General features: G+C 42.5%; 1 protein-coding gene across 1 annotated transcript in view; it reads right to left on the reverse strand.

The window, feature by feature from the left end:
* The window catches only part of LOC309835743 (ATP-binding cassette sub-family C member 4-like), a gene marked incomplete at its 5' end in the record, with an annotated part of 121,253 nt that overhangs the window by 66,415 nt on the left and 39,038 nt on the right, over positions 1-15,800 (reverse strand). Inside the window, 1 exon segment of the mRNA XM_082675358.1 lies at positions 10,243-10,322. Within this exon segment, the coding sequence (XP_082531484.1) occupies positions 10,243-10,322 (80 nt within the window).

The raw sequence follows: 15,800 nt of genomic DNA on the forward strand, positions 1-15,800 counted from the left end.
GATAAGAAACATGAAGCTGGGAGGTAAGTAGTTGTCCTAAGTTTTCCCGGAAAGTTAGTGCGTTCCTTAGAGAAAGCCAGGAACTGTTCATACTCAGGAAATCCCAGAGCCACAGCTGCAGGCAGGAGGGGCCTGGAAGGAGGAGGAAGCTTCCAGAACTGTGACTTTATGACCAGGAGCCCTTGTGAACCAAACTGCATGATCTGGATGAAGACCCATGTGCTTTTCCTGTTTCTCCCAGTCTCTGCCTTGGTATCAGTATAAAACTCAGAAGAGGAATGGAATTCTGAAGGAACAATAACAATCATAAGCGGAGAAAAATAGGGCTGTCTGACCTCTCTCCTATTATACCTACAGCTGAACAATTTCTTACAGCCACCAGATTAATTGATGTGTCCCACTCTGCTACACCCTTCGTGCTCACGGGGACGGTCCTTCCAGCTCCTTCTATGTCTAGCCTTAAGTAAAGTCACTTGGCTTGCCGTTGTTGGTTGTCAGGAAAAAAACCTGCTGAAATGTCAATTAGGAAAAAATCCAAATTACAGTCTTTTAGCAGATTCACATCATTTGATTGGACAACATTCACCAGTTTCAATAATCTGGCTCTCCCCAGGTGAGGGTCTTTTATGACTAACCCAGCCCGGCAGATTACCTGGGAAGCAGAGGTAAGATCAAAACAAAGGGCTCGGGGCTTCCCTGGTGGCGCAGTGGTTGAGAGTCTGCCTGCTGATGCAGGGGACGCGGGTTTGTGCCCCGGTCCGGGAAGATCCCACATGCCGCGGAGCGGCTGGGCCCGTGAGCCATGGCCACTGGGCCTGCGCATCCGGAGCCTGTGCTCCGCAACGGGAGAGGCCACAACAGTGAGAGGCCCGCGTACCGCAGAAAAACCAAACCAAAACAAAACAAAACTGTAACTCCTATCCTACAATACTCATTACCCTTCAATTACAGTATAAATAGAAGCAAAAGGAAAAACATGGAAGGCTTCTAAATGTAAGCTCCTAAACTTAATGCCAACCTAGGGTTAGCGTTGAGTCTGCATGTAAGCTGACAGAGTACCTTGCACCTCTCCGGAGGCTCAGAGATCAGCTCTGGTTCCCAGATCCCTCGTTTCTCACCTCTGTTTCCTTTGACCTCAACCACCTCGGTTAACTCCGTTCAATCAGAACACTGGGGTGTCATATCTGTATGATGAGATGTACACAAACCCTAAGTCTAAGCTTTTCTAAACTTGTCTTTTCCTTGGCATACACTAAGCACACCTTCATCCCTCATTTGGCTGCCTTGGATCTTTTCACAACCACACCAGCTCTGGGACCTGTGTATCCTTCAATTAGCTCCCAATCGAGAGTCACAGCTAACTCCGCTGAAGAGTGAATGGTGGTGTCTGGTTTACAGTTTGTTAATCAACACAACAGAAAGCACTGGGGAAACATAGTGCACTTCTTCCCTTGTGTTCAGCGTATCTCATTGATCAATAGTTTCCTTTCTACCTTTTGTCAGGGTTCATGCTTATTACAAAATTCAAGACTGAAGTCCATTTATTTGCTGCTTTTAAAAAGGCACACCTTAAAAATAATAGCACATGAAGGTGGAGATGAAACATTGAAAAAGGTACCCCATAAAAACACTAGCCAAAAGAAAGCTGGAGTATCTATCTACACCACTATGAAAATGAAGTTAGGAAGGATTCCTAGAAATAAGGAAAACGTTTCATAAGAATAAAGGGTTGATTTATCCAGAAGGTATTTTTTAAAATCTAAATTTGTATCATCCTTTAATAACATAGCTTCAAAATATATAAAGGAAAATCTGACAGGACTCAGGAGAAATAGGCAATTCCATACTCACAATGGGAGAATTAAACTCACCTCGATAACTGATAAAACAAGCAGATAAACATCAAGAGGGATATAGAAGGTTTTGAAAACATGATTAACAAACTTGACCTAATTAAGAAATATACAATACTGCAGTAAATAACTACATAACACTGCAGTAAATAACTACATAACACTGCAGTAAATAACTACATAATACGTTCTTTTCAGTTACATGTATGCTATACTAAAGCAAGAATCAACAAACTTCAAGGGACAGAAATTGTACACAACATATTCTAACCTACATGGATTTAAGTAGAAATCGGTGACAAAAAGGTAACTAGAAAATTAATGAATGTTTGGAAGCTCACTAATACACTTGAAAATATCACCTAGTTCAAAAATTGTAATAAAATTAGAAAGTATTTTGGCAAAAGAAAATGAAAATCTACTAATATTAAAATTTGAGGGCTGCAAACTACAGCTGTGCTTAGAGGTACATTTACAGTTTAAACATTTTTTTAAAGGCTGCAGAGAATACATGGGAAATCTCTATATCGTCCTCGTAATTTTGTTGTGAACTGCAAAAATGCCCGAACAAAAAAATAAAGTCTTACAAAAAGAAAAAGCTAAAAGTCAAGAATTTAAAATACATCTTATAATTTTTAAAAAAACCCAGCATATTAAACTAATGTATGTAGAAGAACGGAAATAAGAAAAAAGCAGACATGAAGGTAACAGAAAACTAACTTCTAAGCCGAAAAATCAACAAATACAAAGCTTGGTTCTTTGAAAGCACCATGGAATGTAAGGAAAAAAACAAAACAAAAATGGGAAATTTACCATTAATTTGAATTAAAAGAGGATAGCACAAGAGATACCATGGGTATTATAAAGAGGATATAATAAACATTGTGCTGATAAATTTTTAAATTTTAATGCAAAGGACAAATGTCTTGAAAAATGACATACAAAGACTGACGTAAGACACAGAAAATCTGAATAATTCCATATTGAATTAAGAATTTGAATCCAGGGGAATTCCCTGGTGATTCAGTGGTTAGGACTTGGCGCTCTCACTGCCAGGGTGCCGGGGTGCCAGGTTCAATCCCTGGTTGGGGAGCTAAGAGCCTGCAAGTTGTACAGCGTGGCCCAAAAAAAAAAAAAAGAATTTGTATCCACAGAAAAGACTTTAGGCCAAGAGGGCTACACAAATAAATTGTACAAAAGAAGTTTTACCAAACTCTTCCAGGAAATTTGAGTACAGCATTATGATGTAAAAACCAGACAAAGACATTAAAAGAAAGAAAAACTATAAACCAAACTGTCTTAGGAATATGAAACAACATACCAATAAACTGAATCTAACAATATAAAAATGATAATACTCCACAATCAAACTTGGCTAGGCAAGTCCAAAATTCACATGGCTGGCTGTTACAAAGGATACGCTGGAACTCCTGTGCAGGAGCTGAGGCTATTACCCACAGGCAGAATTTCTTTTTCTTCAGGGAAGGCTTAGCTCCTAAGCCCTTCCAACTGACTGAACTGTGCCCACCCAGACTATCCAGGATAATCGTTCTTACTTAAAATCAACTGATTATGGACTTTAATCACATCTACAAAATACCTACACAACAACACCTAGCTTACCTTTTGATTGAATAACTGGAGAATGTAGTCTGGTCAAGTTGACACATAAAACTGACCACCACAAAATGGAAATATTTCCTGTCTTTTTTGAGACCTGCATAATTCTGATACCAAAAGCCGACAAAATAGTTCAAGAAAAGCAAATTACAGGCCAATATTCTCATGAACAACAGAAACAAAAATTCTTGCCAAACATTAACAAATTACATACAATAATACATTAAAAAAAGATACTATATCATGACCAAGTGGAGTTTATTCCAGGAATGTAAGGTTAACCTTCAAATACCAATCACTATAATTCACATTAAAAGAATAAAGGTGAATAATCATATGATTATCTGAAGAGATGTAGAAAAAATATTTGTCCAAATTCAACACCTATTCTTTTTTTTTTTTTTTGCGGTACGCAGGCCTCTCACTGTTGTGGCCTCTCCCGTTGCGGAGCACAGACTCTGGATGCGCAGGCCCAGCGGCCATGGCTCACGGGCCCAGCCGCTCCGCGGCATGTGGGATCTTCCTGGACCGGGGCACGAACCCGTGTCCCCTGCACCGGCAGGCGGACTCTCAACCACTGCGTCACCAGAAAAGCCCTCAACACCTATTCCTGATTTAAAAAAAATAAAAAATAAAACTCTTGGCAATTGAGGAATTAAAGGAAAAGTTTTCAATCTGATAACAGATATCTACCTAAAAAATCACAGTTCAGATCATTCATAATGAAAAAATATTGAAAGATTTTGCCCTAAGAGTACAAGAATGTCTTATCACTTCTATTCCATGCTGTACTGGAAACTCTAGCCACAACAATAAGTCTAGAAAGGAAAATAAATATTGGAAATGGAGAAGTAAAACTGTCATTATTTACAGCTGACATGACTGCTTATGTACAAAACCCTACAGAATTTTTAAAAGCACCACCACCAACTCCAGGAAATGCAAAATGAATTCACAAATAAATCAACTGTATTTCTATAAACTAGCAACAAGCAGTTGAAAATGGTATTAAAAACAATACAATAATGTCATGAAAAAAACATCAAATATTCAGGAATAAGTTAAACCAAAGAAGTGTAAGATGTCTATATTACAAAACATTCCTAAAATTAAAGAAAACCTAAATAAGTGGAGAGATACCATATTCATAATTGCAGATTCAACACTGTTAAGACTCAGACTCCTCAAATCAATCTATAGATAAAAGAAAATATTAATAAAAATTCCAGCAGGAAAAAACAGCTTGAAAAGGCTTCTAAAATTTACACAGAAAAGAATCTAGAATGATCAAAACAAGCTTGACAAAGAAGTACAAAATTAGAAGACTTAAACTACTGGATTTCAAGTCTTACTAAAATGTATAATAACCAAGACTGCAGTATTGGTATAAGGATAGATAAACAGGTCGAAACTACTAGATTTCAAGTCTTACTAAAATGTATAATAACCAAGACTGCAGTATTGGTATAAGGATAGATAAGCAGGTCGGTGGAACAAAATAAAGTATACAGACGCAGACGTCCTCAAATACAGTCAAATGATTTTTAACCAAGGTGCCAATTCAGTGCATAAAAGTGTTTTTAACAAATGTGGCTAGAATAACCGGAAAAAAATAAACCTCAACCATGTACTACTCTTCCATACACAAAAAATAACACAAGATGCATCAATTTCTAAAAAGACAGAATAGGAAAGTATCAATATCTTCACGCTCCTAAGGATAAAAAGATTTCTTAGGATACAAAAACATGAGCTACAAAAGAAACAAAAGGGTACATGTTAGACTTCATCAGAATTGAAACTTGATCTCCATTAAGGATGTAAAAAGGCAAGCCACAGACTGGAAGAAACTATTCACAAAGGAATAGTATGAAATATATATTAAAATAAATATCTCCAATGGGGATTTGAGGGAGAGGGTGGGGACGGGATCAACACACCACAGAAACCTCAAAATGACAAAGTCATTGTTCAGTGAGAGAGGCTGAGATGCTTTCTACACACTTTCCCTGACATCTCTACACAATGAAATGCAAGGGTCAGCGGTACTGAGACAAGCAAAGGCAGTTCCACTCTTTGCTTCTATAAAAGCAAGTGACCCAAGCTATGAGCCCCTGGTCTCAGGCTTGCTTTGTTCCCAATATCCAGATGCAGCCAGCTTGTTCTTTTGCGCTCCCCCCTCTGGAAAGAAATGACTGAGAACACCTCCTTCACATTTTCTTTTTCTTGGGCATTTTCACTTCATAAAGCTGCAGTCAATGTGTTTTGTGTGTGGTGAGGAGGGAATGACACGTTCCACGGTGGTCCCCGCTACTGCCAGCATTGGTGGCTCAAGCAGCCTCCGGATTAGCCCTTTGTGTCCGTGAAAGGATATGAAAAGTCAGTTGTTTGAGCTCAGCCAAGCTGCTGATTTTTTTTTCCCCTGAATGAGGGGTGTGTGGGGAAAAAGGTTTTGCAATTCAATTTTCCTCAATAAATTACAGCATTTTGCTGAGGGCAGCTGTGTGCAAGTTCACATGCTCAGAGCAGTCCCAAATTTTTTAAACACAATTAAAATGCCTAAACCTGACTTCCACATCTTACCTTCGTCTTCACTTATTTTACTAATAGAAAGACTTCTTGGAAGTGATGATTTTAATGACAAGAATTGTAGATAGTTAAGATTCCTTAATGTTATCTGGGACTCTGGCAAATCGTATGAAAACTACATTAATTTGAAATATTTCGTGCTCAATGGTCTATCTTGAAAATAATTGATTTTTATTCTGTGAGTCTACATGGGAAAGTGTCCATTAATATCTTCAGGGATTACAAACCTAGAATCTCTGTAATACAAACTCACGAGGCGATATTTATGAGCCTGGAAACTGTGACAATCATTTTAATGCAACATAATGCCATTATCAGACTATTTCTCCTACTTAAAAATACAGGGCTTCCCTGGTGGCGCAGTGGTAGAGAGTCCGCCTGCGGATGCAGGGGACACGGGTTCGTGCCCCGGTCCAGGAAGATCCCACATGCCGCGGAGCGGCTGGGCCCGTGAGCCATGGCCACTGAGCCTGCGTGTCCAGAACCTGTGCTCTGCGACGGGAGAGGCCACAGCAGTGAGAGGCCTGCATATCGCAAAAAAACAAAAACAAAACAAAAAATACATGCGGTGTTTATTTATTTTAAAATTTTTATGTATTTATTTGGCTGCACAGGGTCTTAGTTGCAGCACACAGGATCGTCGATCTTCGTTGCGGCATGTGGGATCTTTTAGTTGTGGCATGCAAACTCTTAGCTAAGGCATGTGGGATCTAGTTCCCTGACCAGAGATCAAACCCAGGCCCCCCCACCCCCCCACCCCGCCCCCGCACTGAGAGGATGGAGTCCTAGCCACTGGACCACCAGGAGAGTCCCTACATGTGGTCTTTCAAAAATAACTACCCATTATTTAGTGCTCAACATGCACTTAGATGTTATGCAAAGAATTTTATTAAAACGACTTCATTTTGTTTTCCCAACAACCCTTACGGAATTTGGTATTATTTTCTTTATTTTACAGATAAGGAGGTGTGGCTTTGTGGGGCAGAGACAGTAAGAGGGAGAGCTAGGACTCAAGCTTGGAAAGGGAGACCGCGGGGCTCCCCACTCCACCACACTTTAAAGCTGTTGACGTCATAAATGATTATCATGTGGAATCACACTACATAATTTTTTTTTTATGCTGCCTTCCTTCTTCCTTTGGAATTGCAAACAGCTCCACTTTGGCCACAGCAACTGTAATGTGACTGGACAGGCCACATATCTGGTAGCTGCAAGAGTCAGTGTACATGATGGTGTACAAACTCGTGATCGCCCCTCTGCTGGGATGTGGTCTCTGAATGACATTGCCTGTGGGAATGGACTGTCCTGCAGTGTGGACCACTACTCAGAATCCAGGGTTTTCACCAGCCATACTTGGCATCACTATTACAAGATATTAAATGAATTATCTGATACCTCATTTACGGGAATGACAAGGAATTAGATGAGGAAAAGTATATGGAATAAACACTTTAGAAGTAGTAAAAATGAACATGATCAAGTACCTTCCAAGGTTTATCAAATATACCAAGGATAAGCAGAATCATCAAAAATGAGTTCGAGCACATTTGGCACTAACTATGTCCTTTAAAACAGAACAAACACTTTCAAGCCCCTTCCCGATTCCACTCTCAGTTGACGACAGAGAGAAAAGACTGGTTCCCACTGGGAACACGGCTTCAGCAGCCCCTCCTGCCCCACTATCCACAGCAGCCTTTTCCTCTCATCTGGGACCAAAGGTCGCTTTCTAGAAGCCACGCCCACCTCCTGGACCAGGCTCCCTTACTACCTCCAGCCCCACACCCACTTTGCCTTCCAGGACTTCCCCCAGGGCGCTGCCACAGTTAGGATTCCAAAGGCGGCCAGGGGTGGATCTCTGTGTGTCTCCCTCCCCTTGGGGGCCTGGAGGGGAGGATTCCTGCCTGACTCACCCCCATACTTCAGGGCGTCAACGCTAATCCCTGTTTGTTGAGGGGAAGGAGGGGCAGAGGAAAATATTACCCACCACACACCCCCAACCCCAAAACTAAACACCCAACCAGCAACTCCTCCGCAGACCCTACATTCCGGATGGGCCTCTCTCTGGTTTTACTCAGACTCCTTCCAGGAGTAGCCTGCCTTCACTTCAGCTTCCTCCACGCCTCCTGAATTTGCAGCCCTTTGCAGTCTGGCCCCGCCCATCTGAAACCTGCTTCTTAGGTCACCAAAAGCCTCCTGATTTCTAAATCAACTGACAACTTTCCAGGGACTTAGCTTCTCCTTTGCGTTGAACAGGCCTGTCCTTCCTCGGTTCCCCAACCTATTTCCTCCTCTCTTCCTTGCTGTTCATTGTGTGTCTCCTCTGCTTCCCTCCTCTCTTGGCTTCCTCTCTGAATATGGAGGCTTCCGTAAGTTTCTGATCTTGGTCCCTAAAAATGCTTCTCTCTCTCTGGGCAATCTTTTTTTTTTTTTTTTTTTTTTGCGGTACACGGGCCTCTCACTGTTGCAGCCTCTCCCGTTGCGGAGCACAGGCTCCGGACGCGCAGGCTCAGCGGCCATGGCTCACGGGCCCAGCCACTCCGCGGCACGTGGGATCTTCCCGGACCGGGGCATGAACCCGTGTCCCCTGCATCGGCAGGCAGACTCTCAACCACTGCGCCACCAGGGAAGCCCTCTCTGGGCAATCTGATCCACTGTCACAGATTCAGCTATTACCTGCTCAGTGAAGAATACGCATGCACCAGGCTCATCCCAGGTCTCTCTCTCAAACACCAGACTCTTACTTCCAATGACCTGCAGGACGCCTCCACCTGGAGGTCCCAAACTTCAAGATAACTGAACTAAAAGTGGCAGAGCTGGGACTGGGAATCAGCGAGACCAGAATTTTCTCTCCTCACACGACTGCGCATGTTTTATCTGAAATCAGGTAGCATCTATCCCTGTCCTCTGTACGTCATACAAAAACATGTGATGGATTCTGATCATGATGGTTAACTAACCACGGGCTCAGCATACCGTGGGCCCGCCAGCTTTGGAAACCTAACCTTGGCCTTGCCTGTAGTAGCAAAGAAACAGAAACTTTCACAAAATCTCAATGTAATTAATGATCACTGTCAAAACGTGACACTGTTATAGTGAAAGACCACTTCTGGGAATAAATCACATGGCTTAACCCAGCAGGACATATTTATAACATAAGTTTGCAGAAGAGAAAAATAAAATCAGACATATCCCATCAAACATCTTTGCAGTAAAAGTACTCTGCCTCTGAGTCACCGCTTAGTTCACGTTGGTAAACAGTGGAAGCCTCTGCCCACAGGCTATGCTGTTTGCAGTGAGATATTCATTGCTGCGTGTCTCTGTGCAGCTTCTGATAAATACATTTCATTACCAAAATTAATTAATTAATGAAGAAAGTCCCCACAGCCTGAATCACTTTAAAGTAGACAAAATTCAATAACAGAAAAAACATCCCACATGAGCAACAATACTGAATGAGAGGATGAGAGATGAGATGACCCAACATTATTCTTTAGAACCTCAAGTTCACAGACAAAACAAAGGCTGGATACAAGATATTCCTGTGGGTATTTCTGTCTTTTTTTTTAAAGACACCTTAAGACAGAGCAATCAACGTGTGAAAAGAAAAGCTGTCTGTAAAAACAAAAAAAAGACATTTTCTGAGATGACTTTGATCCCATATCTCTGTATCTTCCATTACTGCTCTCTGTTGTCTTTGCTCAAGTATTATTTTCACCTTACTATTACTATTCCTTTCTTTGTAAGTAACCCCACCTGGCTTTATCCAAAAAAAAAAACTGGTGCAGTAAATATTTGTCCTTTGTGGTAATCCGATGCATAATTTAGTTAATCTAGGCTATCTTTCCGTGAGAGGTGATTGTTTTTCTCTGTTTTGAAATGTGCTCACAGTAAAGGGAATCCACGCCAGACAGCTGAACGGCAGCGGGAGAACCACTTACCAAGCATGTCACTGCTTCGAACCAACCTTGACCGTGACTGTGTAGCCACTCCTACAGCAGGTGTCACTCATGTTAACTCAGCCTCCCGATCACAACCACACCTTTCTCTTACAAACGTGGCCTTTTACTTAATTAAGATAACACAGTCAGGCTGAAAGGCCCATCTCAGCCCCTGTGACAAGGCCTTGAAAAACAGGCACTTTGCTTTGCGCTGTGAGAACTCTGACATGACTGTTAGTTACCTGGATGAAATCAAGAAATGTCAGGGGCAGCAAGTCATCCATATGCCCAATGTCTTTGGAGAAACGATTCAAAATTCTTCCTGCAAGAACAGGATATGAGAAATTACTCATTTCCCCAGACAGGCCCTTTAAGAGAAACATCTCACGAACAAATCAAAACAATATTTGTAAAGTATATGTATGTAATATATTACAGATTCATATGAAATAAGCCAATGTCAGTGGTAAAGAAAGAGAAAATAGAATGATATCTAAAGAGAAACAAAAATGCCACCAAATGGCAGTGGGTGGGGGAGCCGAAATTGAAACCTGGTTTTTATTACAAAAGACTGGGGGGAGGGGCTTCCCTGGTGGCGTAGTGGTTAAGAATCCGCCTGCCAATGCAGGGGACGTGGGTTCGAGCCCTGGTCTGGGAAGATCCCACATGCCACGGAGCAACTAAGCCCGTGCACCACAACTACCGAGCCTGTGTTCTAGAGCCCGCGCGCCACAACTACTGAGCCCACGCACCACAACTACTGAGCCCACGCGCCACAACTACTGAAGCCTAAATGCCTACAGCCCGTGCTCCGCAACAAGAGAAACCACCACATTGAGAATCCCGCACACCGCAACGAAGAGTAGTCCCCGCTCACCGCAACCAGAGAAAGCCTGTGCGCAGCAACGAAGACCCAATGCAGCTAAAAATAAAATAAACTTATTAAAAAAAAAAAAGAATATGGGGAAAATCTTGTGGCAGTAATGGGAAGGGCTGGTGGATTTGAGAATGTTCCCTCCTTTTAGATCCATCCCGTCTAAGACTCATTCCAAGTGCTAAGTCAGCAAATAAACAGTTGCACAATACCTAAATTAATCCTAATTGTCACACTAATTTTGCTTTAGTGATCAAAAGTAATTTTGCTAAGTGATACTTTTTAAATAAACATAATTATAACTTCTCTGTAATGTTTTCCCTCCAGATGGTTCACAGGACCTCACATCTTGGGAACCTGTAGATTCCTGCCATTTCCAAGTTGTGGGTTTACTACTGGGGTAATAAGCTGTTATTTTCAGAGGTGCACTGGGTGTGACAAACACAGACTGATGCTTAAGCATCCAGGAAGACCAGAGGGATGGAAGCAGGAACACAGAAACATTACTTAGTGACTAAAGATCATCACTGATTTTATTTCCCTTCTCAGAATCCACGAAAACAGTGTATCCTAAAGGCTGCAGGATTGGAAGATGAGAAATAATTTCTAATAAATATCTAGTGTAAACTAAAAATGCCGCCTGCCGTATCAAGTAAACAAAGGATGCTGCAGCCATTAGGCACTGCAGCCAACCCCGCGATGGTGCACCCTGAGGAAACTCAGCATGAGAAAACACAGGATACTGGCCCCGGATAGCTGAGGTGCACATCAAAGGAATGATTTCAGTGAGCCTGGACTGTTGCATCTTCCCATACATAGAAAAGCAGTAAATTCCCTAACTTGAGATATCTGGTTTTCTTTTATTAACAGTAATCTTTTGATATGCTGACTACCTGTTCTTTGTTGCAAAAGCTCCTGTGTATCCTGGCTCCCCCCCGCACCTTGCCTCTTTGGAGCAGTGTCTCAGAGCTCTCTCAGAGGCATGTCCCGGGCTTAAGTCCTCAGTTTTGTCCACAGAATAAAGCATAACTCTCAACTTTTAGGTTGTACATTTTTTTTCAGTCGACACTAGTCGTTTTATGATAAAATTTAAAGAAATTGAAGACACGCACACACACATACACACAAACATATAGCCTATTTTGGGGTAGCAACTCCTGAGAAATGTGTTATCTAGGCCCCTGAACTTCTTTCATAATTGAGGCTCCAGGAAGCCAGCCTGCAGGTGAGATGTGGGGCCTCTAGGTGCTCTTCCTGACCTCTGTCAGAGGTGACTTTCTCCCGAGGCCCTTCACACCAAGCCACAGCTGGACACTGAATGAGCAGAGGCTGGGCGCTGAGTTTCCGCTGCCGGGATGAGCCAGCTCTGCTGTCCTCCGCGGGGCGCCTGGCTCACCGGAACCACAGGGTGCGCCCAAGCCGGGGGCTGCAGACATTGGAGGCTTTCGCCCTCGGCCAGGCCAGGCCGTTACAGGCTGGGCCTCAATTCTCCTGTCTCAGGCTTAGGAAATACAGACTCCAGAAACCGTCTTTTAGTGACACGTTTGGAGGACCAGGGACAAATCTTTGGAGCCTCTAGGAATGCTTGCTTTAGAAGGTGATTCTCAGGATTAAAAGGGCTCATGCAGGTGAAGAACCCAGTCACAATGCCCGGTGAGTTAACAGGTGCTCAGCCACCAAGGTGAGGTACTGACTATTACCCCCAGGTTCTGCAGCATCACGTCACCTCCGAAAGTCCACCAGACACTGTAGCAACGTCCACCTGTTAAAATGCACTTGCTGATTCAGGAGTGCTGGGGGAGCTAGAGAGTCTGCATTTCTTCCCAGCTGTCAGGTGACCCCCCCCCCCCTTTAAGCTATTTCCCAGATCACACTTCGAGGGGCAAGAGCTTGGGCTATGATTTAATCAATTCTGCTTTAAAAATATTAAAATCAGATGGACAATTTTTCCACATATTCTTATGGATTTTGCGGCCTCCCAGTCATTTTTTAACTTCCCAAAGTAGCAATATAGAAATAAGGAAAACACACGTCACAAAAGACATAGTTTAAATGCTTGTGATTTCTTTGACAGAAAAATGCAACTTTTTAACATAGCAGGATTCAGAAACACTGCAAGTATGATTCTTCTTAGAAGGTGTTGAAAGCAGTACAGGAATTTTTTAAGATGAAAAGGCTACTCAGGGATGAACAGTAAGTGAAAACTACCCCTTTACCCTTCACCAGATGTGCAAGTCTTAAGGTCTGAGAGACCCAGGGTTGGCAAATAGTGTAAAATACAAGAAAAACAATGAGAAAAACTATCTCCCCACATACAATGACTACAAAAATGGAACCGAACGTCAAAGCAGGTCAAAAAATTAAAGTCTTGTTCACCAATGAGCTGAGTGTAGAAAATGTGAAATCAGAAAGTTCAGTAGCTACTTCCTTGCGCTAAGAAACATTAAGAGAATGAATGGTATTTGCGGAGTATTTCATCGGGCTTAGGGACAGACTGTTGGAAACAGAGCTGTGATTTTAAGTTCATGGCCTCATAGTGTTAAAGTTTTCTCAAAAGTCTCCAAATGAAATCCTTACGATGAATTCCCTTCACACACATGCCATGGCTCTTCATCCAAATGACATGTGCTCCCTGCTGGAGTATCTCCAGGGAGGTAGAGGGAAGGGGGATTCACATGAACACCGGGAACCCAATCCATTTTCAGTCTGTTCTGTTAGACAGGGATTTCTCACATCAAACCGAATCTTGCCTTCCTAGAACATCCAACCTCTGCCGCTTCTTCTGCCCTTATAACCACACAAAGGGAACCTAATTTCTCTTGATATGACAGCCTTTCAAATACTCGACTGAAGTGAATCATATCCTCTCCAGCAACTACTCCCTGGTGCCTCACTGATCCCTCATAAGGCTCGGTGTCCTATCTTGGCCGCTGCCCCTTGACCAGACTCAGATGGACAGTCTCAGTTAATGCCTTGTGCCCAGTATTAAAATCAGTACCCCAGGTACTGGGGTAAATTGGTTTCACCACCTCCCCTATCCTGCATAGGATATAGTGAATCATGAAGCCAACAATAACAGTACATTCTGGAGGCCAGATCACATTTTGGACACATGTAAAATGAAAATCCACATCGCTCTGCACAGGTAGATTTGGGGAAACAACTGAGCGATATGCATAAACAACTCTAAGAGTGCATCCCTTCTGACCCCAAAATTCCATTTCTAGGAACATATCCCCAAGAGTTAATAAGTTCATCAAAAGGTTGAATGTGGCATATTTGTCAAGTCAGAAGTAGAAAACAACCCGAACAAGTCTGAAACAAGTCTATAATGTATTACGTACAATTTTAATTTTTTTGGACTTTCTACGATAACTGCATACATATTGTGTAAAAAGGTAAAGCAGGGAGGGGAGAGCAAGAGAAAGACAGGGAAAGAGGGTCAGGAGGAAGAAGGAGGTAAAAGGGAGGAGGGAGGGAGGAAAAGGGGGGGAAGAGAGGAGGAGGGAGGTACCCCCCCTTGAAGTTCATGGTATCCAAGAACCAATCAGGGTCCTCCTAACTGCTCTGGTTCACAGTTTTCTATCTTGTCCATAAGACAGAATATCATGAAAGATGACATTTGAACTTCTTGTCAAAATACAAATTCAGGATGATCATATTTTAAGAACTGAGTCTACAATCTAAGTGGGAGTCAGTCACCTCTAGAATTCTGATACCTGACCCATACCCAGGACTCCTCTGCTTACTTATAACCAAACTGTAATTTAAAACTTGGAAGTTACCACGTCTAATCTGGGCCTTATTTTTTTTTTTTTAACAACAAAAAAAAGGTATATTTACATATAAAATACCGAAGTATATTTTTATTGAGGTATATTTTACATCTCATAAAATTCGCCCATTTCAGGTGTACAATTCAATGAATCTTTGTAACTTTACTAAGTGATGCAACTGTCACCAAAAGTCAGTTTTAAGACATTTTTATGCCCACAGTGAGACCCTTTGTGCCATTTACAGGACTCCCTATTCCCACTCCCAGCCTCAGGCAACCACTAATCTACTTTCTTTCTCTATAAATTTGCTTTTTCAGGACACAACATCCAAATGGAATCGTGCGATAATGTGGTCTCTCGGTCTGACTTTTTCACTCAGTGTAATGTTTTTGAGGTTCGCCATGATGTAGTGTGTGTCTTTTTGAGCCCCATTCTTTACCACAAAGTGGCGTTAGGCACCAGCAAAAAAAGACCCCATACTAGGCCACACCTGACCTTGAGGGTAAGTCAGAACAGATGTGTTTCGTGAACTCTTTGATATTGTGAACTTGTTTCTATGGGCCCACAGCCTTTTCATCTTTCACTAACGGTTCTAGAACCTAATTCTTTTGATTAGAATCAGCCGTTGCAGAGATTCAGCATCCAGGAGTCCTGGGTCAAGGCCAGGCTCTGAGTCCAGTGGAATGTGGTGGGGCAGGGAGGACAATAAAAGATCCATTGTCCTGGTGAGAAATGGGATCTACGTCCAATCAGCCAATGGAGAAAAAGAGCGGAGTCCCTCCAGAGGGGCAAAGAAAATATACCTGAACCTTCCAGGTACCGTGCAAGGGGATGGGGCAAAATGGGTCCAATGGAGAGGGTGTTCAGTGGAATGCGGAGACGGTCACCAGGCTGAAAAGGACCCCTGTGTGCATGAGGGAGCCACTAAGGCAGGCGGGCCAGCCTGGACTTCCTGCATCACCTTACACAAACTCATTCAGCTCGGACGAGCCTGAGAACAGGAGAGGGAGCTGCGGAAGTCAGGGCGCTCCGCATTTTCTTAGTCTTTGCTGTTAGAACAGGCCATCAGTATGGTGGCAGCCTAAAGAATGTCGTGAAATAGAGCAACAGGATTTAGGAAATCCTGTTCAGTGGAAACACCACCAAGTTC

Source organism: Grampus griseus (genome assembly GCF_964374135.1).
Source record: "Grampus griseus genome assembly, chromosome: 18".
In the NCBI taxonomy this organism is placed as follows: domain Eukaryota; kingdom Metazoa; phylum Chordata; class Mammalia; order Artiodactyla; family Delphinidae; genus Grampus; species Grampus griseus.